The following is an 11,440-nucleotide window of genomic DNA, read 5'->3' on the forward strand; positions in this document are numbered from 1 at the left end:
CCTCTTGTGATCGAGGGATTGGATTTCAAAAATTACCAATTATAGTCTTTAATAAAATGCGCATTTTTAAAAATAGTTATTAAACCGTAGTTATTAAACTATACTTTAATTAATTGTATAGTGATACTAGACTCTATGGCAATAAAGTATTCAGTGGTCGATCCACACGGTTTTGGGTTTTACCTTCAAGCATATGACTGCCGCATTAATTGGATTCAGTCTTTGTTTTTCCCAGTTCTTTTCGAGCTAGAAATTTTCTCAATCTTGGTATGACAACGATAGAAGAGCAACTTATCTTGATGAAATCTAGCAGTTAGACCAACGATCGGTAGTTGCAAACCAAGAGAAAATCATAATCCACCAACAATCTTGTAAGGCACAAACTGTATTAATTAAGGTCTGATGGCACACCCCTTTAGCTTAAACATGCTTCATATCAACAAACGGGAATGTAAAAGCAAAATACAATGAGAAGCAAGCTGCTTCGATTTTTTGGGAGAAAACAGGAAAATAAATGTTAATCATCAAACAAAAACGTTTAGCAACATTTTCAAATTTAAACTTCATCTATCCCGGCTTTGTTCCAGCGCAATAATGCGGTTTGGTTGAACCGTTCAAACGTCCAGCGCTGTGTCGGGGACTCACTGTTACAAGTAGCAACAAAAAGCTCTTTGCGTCCGGGATCACAATCCAGGCAACGAGGATTTCCACCATGAATCAATTGCAGAGTTTCCTTCATAAAAAAATTTCGTATTTTTTAAATAAAAGATTTGTAAAATAAATTGAATTCAAATTCCTACCGGATCGTAACGCCAAAGTTGATTTCCTTGGGAACCATGACAACCCCAAAGTAGAACGGGCGCCTGAGCATCAAGGCTTGAAACGTCCCAACACATGGTTCTCTTGTGCGGTCGAATATCTTTGTGCCACGTCAAAGCAAATTGCTAAAAGACACGGAGCTCAGTTGACATCCGACTTCATTTTCTTTTTATTGGAATAAACTTTTAAAATATTTACCTGTTCACCTGATCTCCCAGAACCATCTTTAACGCACTGCTCTAAATTAAAGCGCTCGTTTTCCTTTTTGAATTGAGTGTCCACACACAAAGTGGAATCGGCTTTGCTTCGAATCTAGAACCAATAAAACTTGATGAATTTCGGCTCAACAATAGTTTCCCTTTAAATTTAATAAAAAACCTCTCCGGAAGCGAAATCTGGAGGTTCGATGGGCGGATATTTCTTGGGCAAATCGAAGGCAATGTGGTTCATGAACCACTTGAATGACTGAAATGTCAAACGAAATTCATTACATCGTTGCGTCTCGTTACACACATGAAGAACATGAGAATCGTCTACCTTGCAATGAAGACGCTCACGAATTTCGGTCTGGGATGATAAATCACCGACTTCTAGGTTGCGGTATTGGGGACGACGCTTGTACAAATATTCTTTGTACTCGTCCATCCAGACTTCGGCCACGCGTTTGTAATTCTGAAAACCGAACCAAAACCGCAAGATTAACAGATCTGTTGGGATCCCATCAATTATAAATGCATCTACTGCAACATACCCTGCCAACGAAATCGCCTTTGGCGCTGTTTGGAAAGGGAGCATATTTCCGGTAAATGTGCCCGATTCTAGAACAAGGGGCGTCAAACATCTGACCACCGCACTGCCATATCTGATAGTTTGGAATAAATAGTTAGCAGCTTGAAAGAGCAAGTGATCAACCACAAAAAGAAAAGAAAAAAACAGACGGGAAAAATAAACAAATCGCATTACTTTGAAAGAAAGTTCGTATTGTTCGCCGCCCCAAATTTCCAAGCCTTCGTCGTAACCGCCCAGTTCGAAAAAGAATTTCTTGCTTATGGCAAAGAGTCCGCCAGCCATGACAGGGCTTTTGAACGGTCGTGCAGGATGTTTCAAATCATCTGGGAGCAACGGCAGTCGTTTGTAAAAAAATTCCCAGTCGAAAGCTCCACGGGCCCCTTCATCTTGAGCTCTGGCATTGAATTACAATATATACTGTTATATTATTTCCGTGGAACCAACTGTAATGATGAGAAACGGCTCCTATTTGTACCTGTAGGCGAATGTTTCAAAATCGATAACGTCTATAAAAGGGCAGACGACCGTCCGGTAGTCTTCAGCAATAGGATCTAAATCAATATTCCAAAATCGATCCATCAATTCACAATACGGAGGGGTGGGAGAAGGAGTAATTGGGCGATTACCTAATAAAGGAGGAAGCCAATTGACATTCGCCTCCGAATGGGAATCGAGAAAAATGATGACGTCGCCTTTTGCGCGACGAGCTCCTGCCATTCGAGCGCGGATAAGACCGGATCTTTCGGCCAGATGAATGACCCTTACTCTGGGCATGTGCTGGGTGACGTAGTCATCCAAAGGTTTTTTACTGTGCTCTGTAGAAATGAATAAATCATTAACTACTATATATGGAGGCTCATTAATAAATTTTGCTGGGGAAAAAAAATAGACGGTATACCTTTAGTAGATGCGTCGTCAACTAAAATGACTTCCAAAAGATTGGCAGGAGCTCGGTTCAATGCGCTGTACGCCGTCCGAAGCAATACTGAAAAGTGTTCATTATGGAATGGTACGACAATACTTGCAGTTGGGAGATCTTCTAAATAATTTTGCGCTTTGCAACTGTTAAAAACAAATAATATCTATTTAATATAACCAAAATATACCAAGCCAACAAATGAAGAGAAAGTATACATACTCTGGATGTCTGATGTCTTTCAATGTTCGGTTGAGATTGATTCTATCACTGACAAGTGCATTGAAGCCATTGACCTTGTACAAAGAGTCTTTGATTTTTTCATCTTCAGGTGAAAGGTAGAAGGCCAGTCCTTGTTCTCCAGGGCCTAGAATTAAGACATTGGTTAGAAATGTACAATTTTGAAACGATTCTGCAATTTATACCAGTCTGTTTGGATTCTTGTTCAATTTGCTTGTGGTTGTGCCAGTCAATTTTTTTCGAGGAATGTGTTTTCTACAAATTAAAAAACAAGTGGTTATTTGAACATGCTGCGTAAATAAATGATGCTTAGACAATTTACCTGCCAAAATTCTCTAGTATCCTCCTGATATATGGGCAAGTTGGCTATCGAGTCTTTGAGCCAGGCAGCTTTACCTTCGATATCAACCTTATTGACAACATCTCCCCCTTTCGAAAGTACAAAGACCAACACAAGCCCAGATGCCACACAGAAGAGTAAAATTCGAATGGCCAAGCGATGATGTCTTCTCGAAAATGTGATGGCGGGCATTCTCTACCTGAGACGAGTTAGACTACAGCCGGCGCATAAAGACCCGAGAGTCAGACAGGTTTCGACAACACACTGGGCTGGAGAAGTCTAAACTGTCACTAAGCTTACGTGTATTTTACGACAAATATTCAGCTGGTCTCCAGACACGCAACTGCGGTGCACATCCCCCCCTCAATTTTCGTTTTAAGATCACGGTCGCAGATAACAGACATACACACACAGCGACGATGTGAACAGGAAAGTCTAGAATACACAAACACACACACCAAGTTACGAATATCAACAGAAACAGGTTTTTATATTGTTGGGCAGAGGAATGGAGTACAGTTCATTGACTGGCCGCTAGGCTACCATGACAACAAAATAGAAATGAGAAAAGAAGTTCCTTTTTCAACTGGTGCTGCACTTGTCGCCCACTTTCACTCAGGTTTTATTGAAAAAATGGATGATTAAGCAAGTTACGAGCCGTTTCCGCAATTAACTGTATATCCTTTACTTACTACTAAGAGCCACAGCTGCAGTTGCGGTTTACCAATGGAACACGTTCACACGTTCAAAAGGGAAAACGGTGCGATTTTTATTGACCGTGAAGTGTTCGAACCTAGTCACACCTCATACAACGTGCTGGTTGCTTATACTTATATCATCTGTTTTATTGCGTGATATTTTCTCATCCACGATACAAAAAAAGATTCGCATATTTTTTCTTCCAAGAACATAATAAAAGTTAAGGCCAAATAGTTTGGAAAACAAAAAAAAAAGGCACACCATCACCACATTTTCAAAAAAATTCAAAACACAAATGAAACAAAACGGCGAAATAAAGTTTCCAGCTCCACTCCCCGATGATTCCAATCGCCACACGTACGGCAACAAAATTTTTAAAAAATTATAACAATTGATAAAGATAAATCCTGACTCGCACTGTGAGCGGATTAAATCGTCCAGAGGTATAATAAAGGAGAGATATTACAACACTTATTATTTTCTTTTGTTTGTTTAAAAAAGACACATCGTGATGGATTTAAAATAAAAAAAATTATTTGGTTAAGACTGCTAACTGCAATCTTGACACACGAGATATAATATGACGACGGGGGAGGAGAAAAATATAAAGATATTTTCGAAATTGTTGTGGATAATAAAAACCAGAAAAATATGTGAATATAATAAGACACTTGGGAGATAATGCGGGACAACTTTGTCGGGGTTATAACACAAGTGAATGCGGTTGTTCATGGAACTTACCGAACGCAATATATCATAGATATATGGGACACAGAAAAATCGCCCATTCTGAAACAGTCGATGCCCCCCGACATCTAAGCAAACGACAATCGATTCTCTCCCGTGACAAACTTGCGCAAATCGACCGATCAGATTCACCCACCCCGAGCTGCCGATGGAAGTAAACACCAGCGCTACAAAAAGGGGGGAAAACGTGCGGAAGAAATGGGCCTATAGTCACGAGATAATAACGAATGGATGACGTTCAAAATAGAATTGGGGGTAACGAAACGGTCAGTAACCGGGCAACAATTTAAAAAAAAAAAAATCTGGAAACACGACACACAGACGAGACAGAAAAGGGAATTCGGCGACGACGACGCGGGACAAAAACGAGGAAGTTGTTTCAAACAAGAGATGGAAATTACCTTCCACCTGGACAAACGAACGGGTTCAAAATAACAATTGAGGGCATATTTTGTTTTGCAAAATTTTAAGAGCGCAACACAATTTCTTCTCTTTTTAAGGGAAAAAGAGAAACCAGACGAGCAGACGACAACCAGATCTTTGAAAAAATAAAATCAAGAAACGAACTAAAAATTTTGTAAACCGCTGGTAATCTTTAACTGTCAAACGAGTTAAAGAGCGGTACAAAAAATCTAATTAAAACTACACGTAAAAATGGAACCCTGGTTGTTTTCTCTCTATCTCGTCTTGGTTTTATCGTGCGTGAATTTTTGTTTTTTTAGAGAGCGTAAGGCTGGCAGAACTGGTAGACGAGTCTCTGCGACCGCTCCGTCTTTTTCATGATGCCTTTACGATAGTATTGGCGGATGGAGCGGCTGAGCTTGTCGTAGTTCATGGCCGGCCGGTTTTTACGCTTGCCCCACAATTTGGCAACCCGAACGCTGTCCTCGATTTTGAACACGCCCCTCTGTCGGTCCAGCCAGCGAATGGCTGAGCCGTGAACGGTCGGCTGCGACAGCAATTCTTTTAGAAACTGCCACAGGTGAATGTGCGAACCGTTGGGAGATGGCGCTGGCGCAGTGGCTTGTCCCGTCCGGCACGAAGCCGATGATCCTGCCCGTTCCTCGTCGTCTTCCTCGTCTTCAATTTCCTCCACTAATTTCATTTATAAAAATTTAATTAATTTCAATTTAATTTAATTTTTTATAAAAGTCAAATTTTTTAAAAGTCAAATTTTTTCGACGTACTTTCAGAGGCCATGTCTTCCGAGCCGGAATGCGTGTGATCCGAATAGGGAGAAAGGGCTCCGCGTTGAGATGAGGTCGATGCTGGACTGGGAACGGCCAGCAGGTGCTGTCCGACCGAGAGCATGTTGTTGTTGCCGGAAGAGCATTGCTGCGGTTGTTGGAGATCCTGCGTGGTGTTGATCCAGCACGCCAGCAGGTCGCTCATATCCGCACAGGGTTCGTCCACCTGGATTGTTGGCACGCCCATGGGGGTCGATGGGGTGGCGGCCGCTTTGGCCGCCGCAGCCGCCGCCGCCGATCGCTGGTTCCAAGCCGAGCGCCAAATGTCCAATTTGGCGTAGAGAGTGTCTCCACCTTGTGGCGCTCTGGAACGGAATTCTTCCTCCGTCAATGCCACCAGCACGGCTCCTTCCATGTGGAAACGTTCCAGCGGGAAAGGGCCCAAGGCGCACTGTCTAGACGTCCACAACAGCCAAGCTCTGACATCATCCACCGACCACTGGCTCGGATCTATTTCATTCAAAAATTAATCAAATAATTATTTCACCGCTAGATGGCAATATCGTACAGACTAGGATGGGATTTTTAAAAAATAAAATATCCGAGGGGCGTGAATAACCGCTGCGGATAACCGACGGCACGTCGCCTAGGGGGCGTTTATATTCTGTAGCTACGAATCTCTTTTTTGTTTTCGGGGGGTTTTTCCGAACGTTATGTCGAAAACAGACGATGACGACATGGTTAAAACGAGGAGAAAAAGAGAGAAGGGAGCGGTTCTAGAATTTAATTTGTTTGCCCATTTGTGTGTGTGTTACGTAGAATGAAAAAAGACAAAAAAAGCCTTGACTCGTTCATGCCGTGTAAGGCCTCGCAAACGTAGCGCGCAAAAAAGAAAAAGGGACCGACCAGTCACGGCCATGCGCGCGTATTTTCAAAAGTAGCCCCAAAAAATTATTATTTGAAAAAACCCATCAACCTTGGGATAGATAAATTTCAATAAAATTCAAATCACATCCCACAGCCACACAAATAAAGAACCAGTTTTTGTTTTTCTTATTCGAGGGGAGAGTGGGTGAGAGAGCTGTGCAAGTGGGCGTTGCTTTTTTTTTTATTTTTTTGCACGCGACTATCCCCTTTTGCAGACACCATTTTTTCTGTTTTATTCACTATAGACCGCCGGGAGCGCTTCCATCTTTTTTTTTCGCCGTGAAGAAGATGGACAATCTAACCGAGCGTGAATTTTGAACGAAGAAAACAAAAAAATCTGAATCTTTTATTTTTTTTTTTTTTTTGTTCTGTGCTGATGAATTATTCAAAAGTCGAACGAGGGCGGTTTCGTGAGCCAAAAAATATAAATCTGTTCACTTTTGGGTTCGTTGGTTGGCTGGCTGGTTGGTTGGTTTCACGCATCTGATTGACCTTCCCTTTGGGCGCCCTTTTGTTTCGTTCGAAAAAGGAGAGAAGAAGAAGAAAAAGACGAAAGAATAAAAAGGGGGTTCCCGCACGGAACGCAAGGCGATTGAGTTTTTTGGCCGCGGGATATACAGGACCTTGGCCCGCCATCAAACGCCAAAAAGACTCGAGGGCGTTTGCAAAGATTTTGATCAAAAAAACAGAATAATAATAAAAACTCGTTTACCAGGAGAATCAAAGTGAACGCAGAGAAGAAGAAGAATTGAACGAAAAATGAAAATAATAAAACTTACTGGGAGAAACGCCGAGGATCTCGCAGGTGGAACGGACTTCCTCGTTGACCTGTTCCATGACCAGACTGAGAACAGAAGCCAATCCCTGGGCCGTGTTGGGATTGCCGTTGGGCCAATAGCTGCCGCCGCCACTGTTGCCGTTGCCGCTGGCCGGAGAAGATTTCTCCGTTTTGATGCTCAACATCTCCTGTTGTTGTTGATGTTGTTGTTGTTGTGGCAGAGCTGCGATGGCCGATCCGATCTGATTGAGGAATTGCAAATGGCAGCGCTGCTGGTAATCGTCGGCGGCCGGGCGGAGGCACTGGCGCAACAGGGCGTGACCTTGGCTGCTGGCCTCTTCCTGCTTGATGATGATGGGCTTACTGATGTGCTGCTGATGGCTGATGGCGCTGCTGGCCGTCTCCAGACTCTCCTGGATGTCGCTGCTGTAGTAATCGAACGTGTAGTCGTCGAGCAATTCCTCCAGCGACGAATCGGCCACCGTTTCGTCCACCTGGTGGCATCCGACCGGCTCGCTCTTGATGACCAGAGGCGGTGACCGGTTGTAATTATTATCCGACCAGTACGACGGAGGCGAGTAATTCCACGTCGAGAATGTCGGCGACGAAGGCACCGTCTGACCGCCGGCCGTAGCGTAAGGCACTTCCAGGAACGAAGTGGAATTTTGTTGTTGATGGATCTGGTGAGTGTTGTTAAAATCCGCCAATGTTGTTGTCGTCGTTGCCTGATGGTTGATGCTGGCGGCACCGGAATTGAGCGGCTGCTGCATCAGAGGCTGCGGGAAAGTGGAGCTGCAAGGCACCAACTGAGCCATCTGTTAGCCGTCAACATTCCATATAAAGCCAACAACCAATTTTTGCACAATCAAATTGACCAAAACTGATTTATACGATCCCCTTTGATTTGCCAACGTTTAAAAAAATTCTTTTCTTTTCCAAACTTTTGATTTTCAACTTGTCTACGCCCACCACGAGGAACCAAGAACTTTGGTCCTCAACAACAAGATAAAAACATCAAAAACGGGGTGGTGGTGGTGGTTGGGGGGGAATAAGACAATTCTAAAAGAAGGGGGGAAGTAGTAAAGAGAAAGTGGGTCGCTGTTGACGTCAGAATCGGAGAAATAACACCGAAAAAAGCTACACAAAATAAAAAACCTCTCCACTAACCCCCCCAAAGGCTTTCTTTTTGAACAGGAGAAAGCTTCACCTGTAGCTGCATCAGCGATGAGAAAAAATTTTCACATGGACATTCCAGTTAAACAAGTTTGAGACTTGCCAAAAAATAAATAAAAACCCCCAAAAGAATTTTTAAAAAATACAAAAAAACTTACCGAATCTGATGGGCTGTGAGGATAGACGAGCATTTTTCGTGAGCAATCACCAATAAGAAATCACGAGATGGGCGAAAAATTGTCTTTTTTTGAAGTTCGATTGAATTTCAAAATGGTGCGGAGAAATGTGTAGTAATCCACGATTGATTCAAAGGTGAATAATCTGTCTCGTATATAGATTCGTTTGGTGGTGGAGTAAATATTAGAAATGTGTACTATAAAGGAGAGAGAGATTTGAAGCGACCTGCGCTCATGACGATCCAAACTCGACTGACGTCACGGTGGGCGGCAGCCAGCAACTAAAAGCTAACTCTGGAGAAAAAAAAATTCTCTCTCTCTTTGATATATTAGTGCCCTCCCATTTTCTAACTATACACAGTGTAGTGCCTGGTGCCTGGTGGTCAGGGGTACCAAGTTGTGGGCCGGCGGCTAAAACGCCCGTCGAGTTAAAACATTTTTTTTATATGTATAAAAAGAAGTTTTTAACGTCTATAACAACCGGAAAAAAAAAATTTATAATTTTGAACTTTGATCTTGTGTGTGAAGGATTTGGGTTATATTATACCAACAGGTGCCGATATGAAGTCAAAAGAATTTTCTTTTTTCTTCCAAATACATGAACCATTGGTATATGCAATATTGATCGGATATAATACATAATCCAGTCCCGAGATTTCCATATATTGCACGATACAGACGCAACACATCTGCACAGTCTAGCAGACCTTTTTAAAAACGACATCTAAGCAAGGACATAAGCCCCCCCCCCCCTTCCTAAAAACGTTATGTGTTCACCTCCCCAGCCGTCCTCCCTGGACGTCTGTTTGTTTGTCTTTTCACCCACTGGGCGGACAAGTGTTTTCCTCGCCTGCAGACGCCATGAATAAAAACAAAAAAAAAAGGCGTTCATGTTTAGACATTCTTTTCATTTTATTCTCAACACGAGAAAAAAATCGGCGAAAAATAAAATGTTTTCTAACTCCCGACCGAAGCCCAAATCATTTTACAAACAAACTCCTGTGTGTGTATATATCCAAAAGGGTCACGCGCGCGCGGACCGATTGGTGTGTTTATACGTACAGATTGTGGGCCATCTAATATAAAAGGAAAGAAAAACTTTTGAACCCCAGGATAAATTTTTTTTCGTTTCGTTTCAGATATTATTGTTGACGTCAAACTATTTTCAACTGATGTTTATGTGTGTGTAAAGATTAATAGCCACACGTAGGCAGGGTCTCTAATCAATGTGTTGCTGCTGCTGGGCTAGGGCTGCTATCTTGCCCCATGTGTACTTTCGTACAGTGGCCCTATGTGTGTATTTGATTAAAATGCAACGTGCGACCTTTCGATTAATAACACGTTGTTGCGCCATCCTTTTTCGATCGGAGACATTTTCACATTTTCTAAGGGAAAAAGAGAAGCGCATCAGGTTGGAAATGAATTCGGGTTTGAAGCGATTTTCCTTGGCAGTGAATCAAATGTTGGCGTCCAGCTCACACACACACACGTTTGACTGGATAGACACACACACACAGCACACACACAAATACTGAAATACCTATCAGGTGTGTTCATCATGGCCGCCATTTGCACACACAGCGCAAGTTACCGTTGGTCGCCCAGCTTTCTAAAACTCAAATTTTCTAACTTTAATGATAATTTCGACGTGGGTTTTTTCCACCCTTATGAATGTTTAATGGCCACAACTTCCCTCGTACGCCGACTACTCCCCTACTTAAAATCATTAAATAATAATACTGAACTGGATGTGCGTACGGGGTCTGAGTATAACCTGTACCCATTTTCACTTTCCTTTGTGGGTGAGTATATTACATGTTGGACGGAAATGTCGGGATGATATCGCCTCAGGTCCTCAAAAATTAAATTATTCAATATTTTTAAAAAAATTTTTACCTTTTCCTTTCCGTATTTTTTTGTCATGCGTATTACTTTATAGAGTGTCTTCCGGGCGAATATTTATACATAAGAAGCGCCGATGTAATATTACAATAAAGTCAGATGACTCGGCGTGTTTTTGATTCTTTTTTTTTTATTATTATTTATCAAAAAATCTGGCGTGACTAATTCATCGCACAAAAGGACAAATTATTTAGGGTATTTTCGCATTCTTCTCTTACGAATAATAATACAAAATAAAAATTTTTATTTTTCCGGCGAAAATGAATTTGTCATTTTTCCACGAGATTTTTTTTATTTTTTTTCAATCGTAATCATCGTGGTGTTAATAATATGTGTAACTGTACAACGACTCCGGATCTTTTGAAAAAAAAATAAAATAAAAAAATCTAACCAAATAAAATATTTTGTTATTTCGATAATCCTGAATTTCTTTATTATAAATTGAAATCCGGACTCCTACGCAAACACCAGAAGTGAGCTGTATGTACCCTCTGTGCTGCTGTTGTTGTTGTTGTTGTGTGCGTACATTGCGGTTTTACTACGACAAGTCGCTGTGCTGTGGACGGCGCGTCACTTCCCTTGGAAACTACACAGGCGAGAAAACCGAAGTATATAGAAACCGCAAGGTTTTTCATAATAACAACTTTGTTGAATTGTTGCTCTTATGATTCTTCGGAAGGCCTGTATGGTGAAATTGGAATGTGTTTTTTCCCAAAAGGAGTAAGTTGTCGACCCTGTCCTGAATTC

At 41.9% G+C, this 11,440-nt stretch overlaps 2 protein-coding genes across 4 annotated transcripts; both read right to left on the bottom strand.

Moving 5' to 3' along the window:
- Positions 1-372: 372 nt before the first annotated feature.
- LOC124204287 (putative polypeptide N-acetylgalactosaminyltransferase 10) lies at positions 373-3,661 on the bottom strand. The gene is made up of 13 exons (XM_046601334.1): positions 3,087-3,661; positions 2,950-3,019; positions 2,747-2,891; positions 2,507-2,670; positions 2,235-2,423; positions 2,084-2,159; positions 1,783-2,002; positions 1,571-1,681; positions 1,357-1,491; positions 1,198-1,284; positions 1,018-1,131; positions 801-944; positions 373-733 (listed from the first exon to the last, which is right to left on the bottom strand). Exons 1-13 carry the CDS (start codon positions 3,294-3,296, stop codon positions 557-559), a joined length of 1,842 nt encoding a protein of 613 aa, XP_046457290.1. The 5' UTR covers positions 3,297-3,661; the 3' UTR covers positions 373-556.
- Positions 3,662-3,928: 267 nt separating this feature from the next.
- LOC124204288 (protein c-ets-1-A-like) lies at positions 3,929-9,082 on the bottom strand. Of its 3 annotated transcripts, none has more exons than XM_046601335.1 (4): positions 8,774-9,082; positions 7,444-8,257; positions 5,738-6,247; positions 3,929-5,645 (listed from the first exon to the last, which is right to left on the bottom strand). In XM_046601335.1, the coding sequence occupies exons 1-4, from the start codon at positions 8,804-8,806 to the stop codon at positions 5,269-5,271; spliced, it is 1,734 nt and encodes a 577-aa protein (XP_046457291.1). In that variant the 5' UTR covers positions 8,807-9,082; the 3' UTR covers positions 3,929-5,268. The 3 variants fall into 3 exon arrangements, with proteins under 3 accessions (XP_046457291.1, XP_046457293.1, XP_046457292.1); XM_046601337.1 differs by having other exon boundaries at positions 7,444-8,234; positions 8,774-9,067; XM_046601336.1 differs by having other exon boundaries at positions 7,444-8,248; positions 8,774-9,066.
- Positions 9,083-11,440: the final 2,358 nt, after the last annotated feature.

Source organism: Daphnia pulex, chromosome 10, assembly GCF_021134715.1.
Source record: "Daphnia pulex isolate KAP4 chromosome 10, ASM2113471v1".
Classification (NCBI taxonomy): Eukaryota; Metazoa; Arthropoda; class Branchiopoda; order Diplostraca; family Daphniidae; genus Daphnia; species Daphnia pulex.

Excerpts from the sequence above, each read along its gene's own strand:
- LOC124204287 (XM_046601334.1), bottom strand. The coding sequence starts at position 3,296 with ATGCCCGCCATCACATTTTCGAGAAGACATCATCGCTTGGCCATTCGA. Across the intron at positions 2,424-2,506 it reads TGACGACGCATCTACTAAAG|AGCACAGTAAAAAACCTTTG; the intron begins GTATACCGTCTA and ends TCATTTCTACAG. Across the intron at positions 1,132-1,197 it reads CAGATTTCGCTTCCGGAGAG|ATTCGAAGCAAAGCCGATTC; the intron begins GTTTTTTATTAA and ends TATTGGTTCTAG.
- LOC124204288 (XM_046601335.1), bottom strand. The coding sequence starts at position 8,806 with ATGCTCGTCTATCCTCACAGCCCATCAGATTCG. Across the intron at positions 8,258-8,773 it reads CTCACAGCCCATCAGATTCG|ATGGCTCAGTTGGTGCCTTG; the intron begins GTAAGTTTTTTT and ends GACGGCTAACAG. Across the intron at positions 6,248-7,443 it reads GATCCTCGGCGTTTCTCCCA|ATCCGAGCCAGTGGTCGGTG; the intron begins GTAAGTTTTATT and ends TGAATGAAATAG.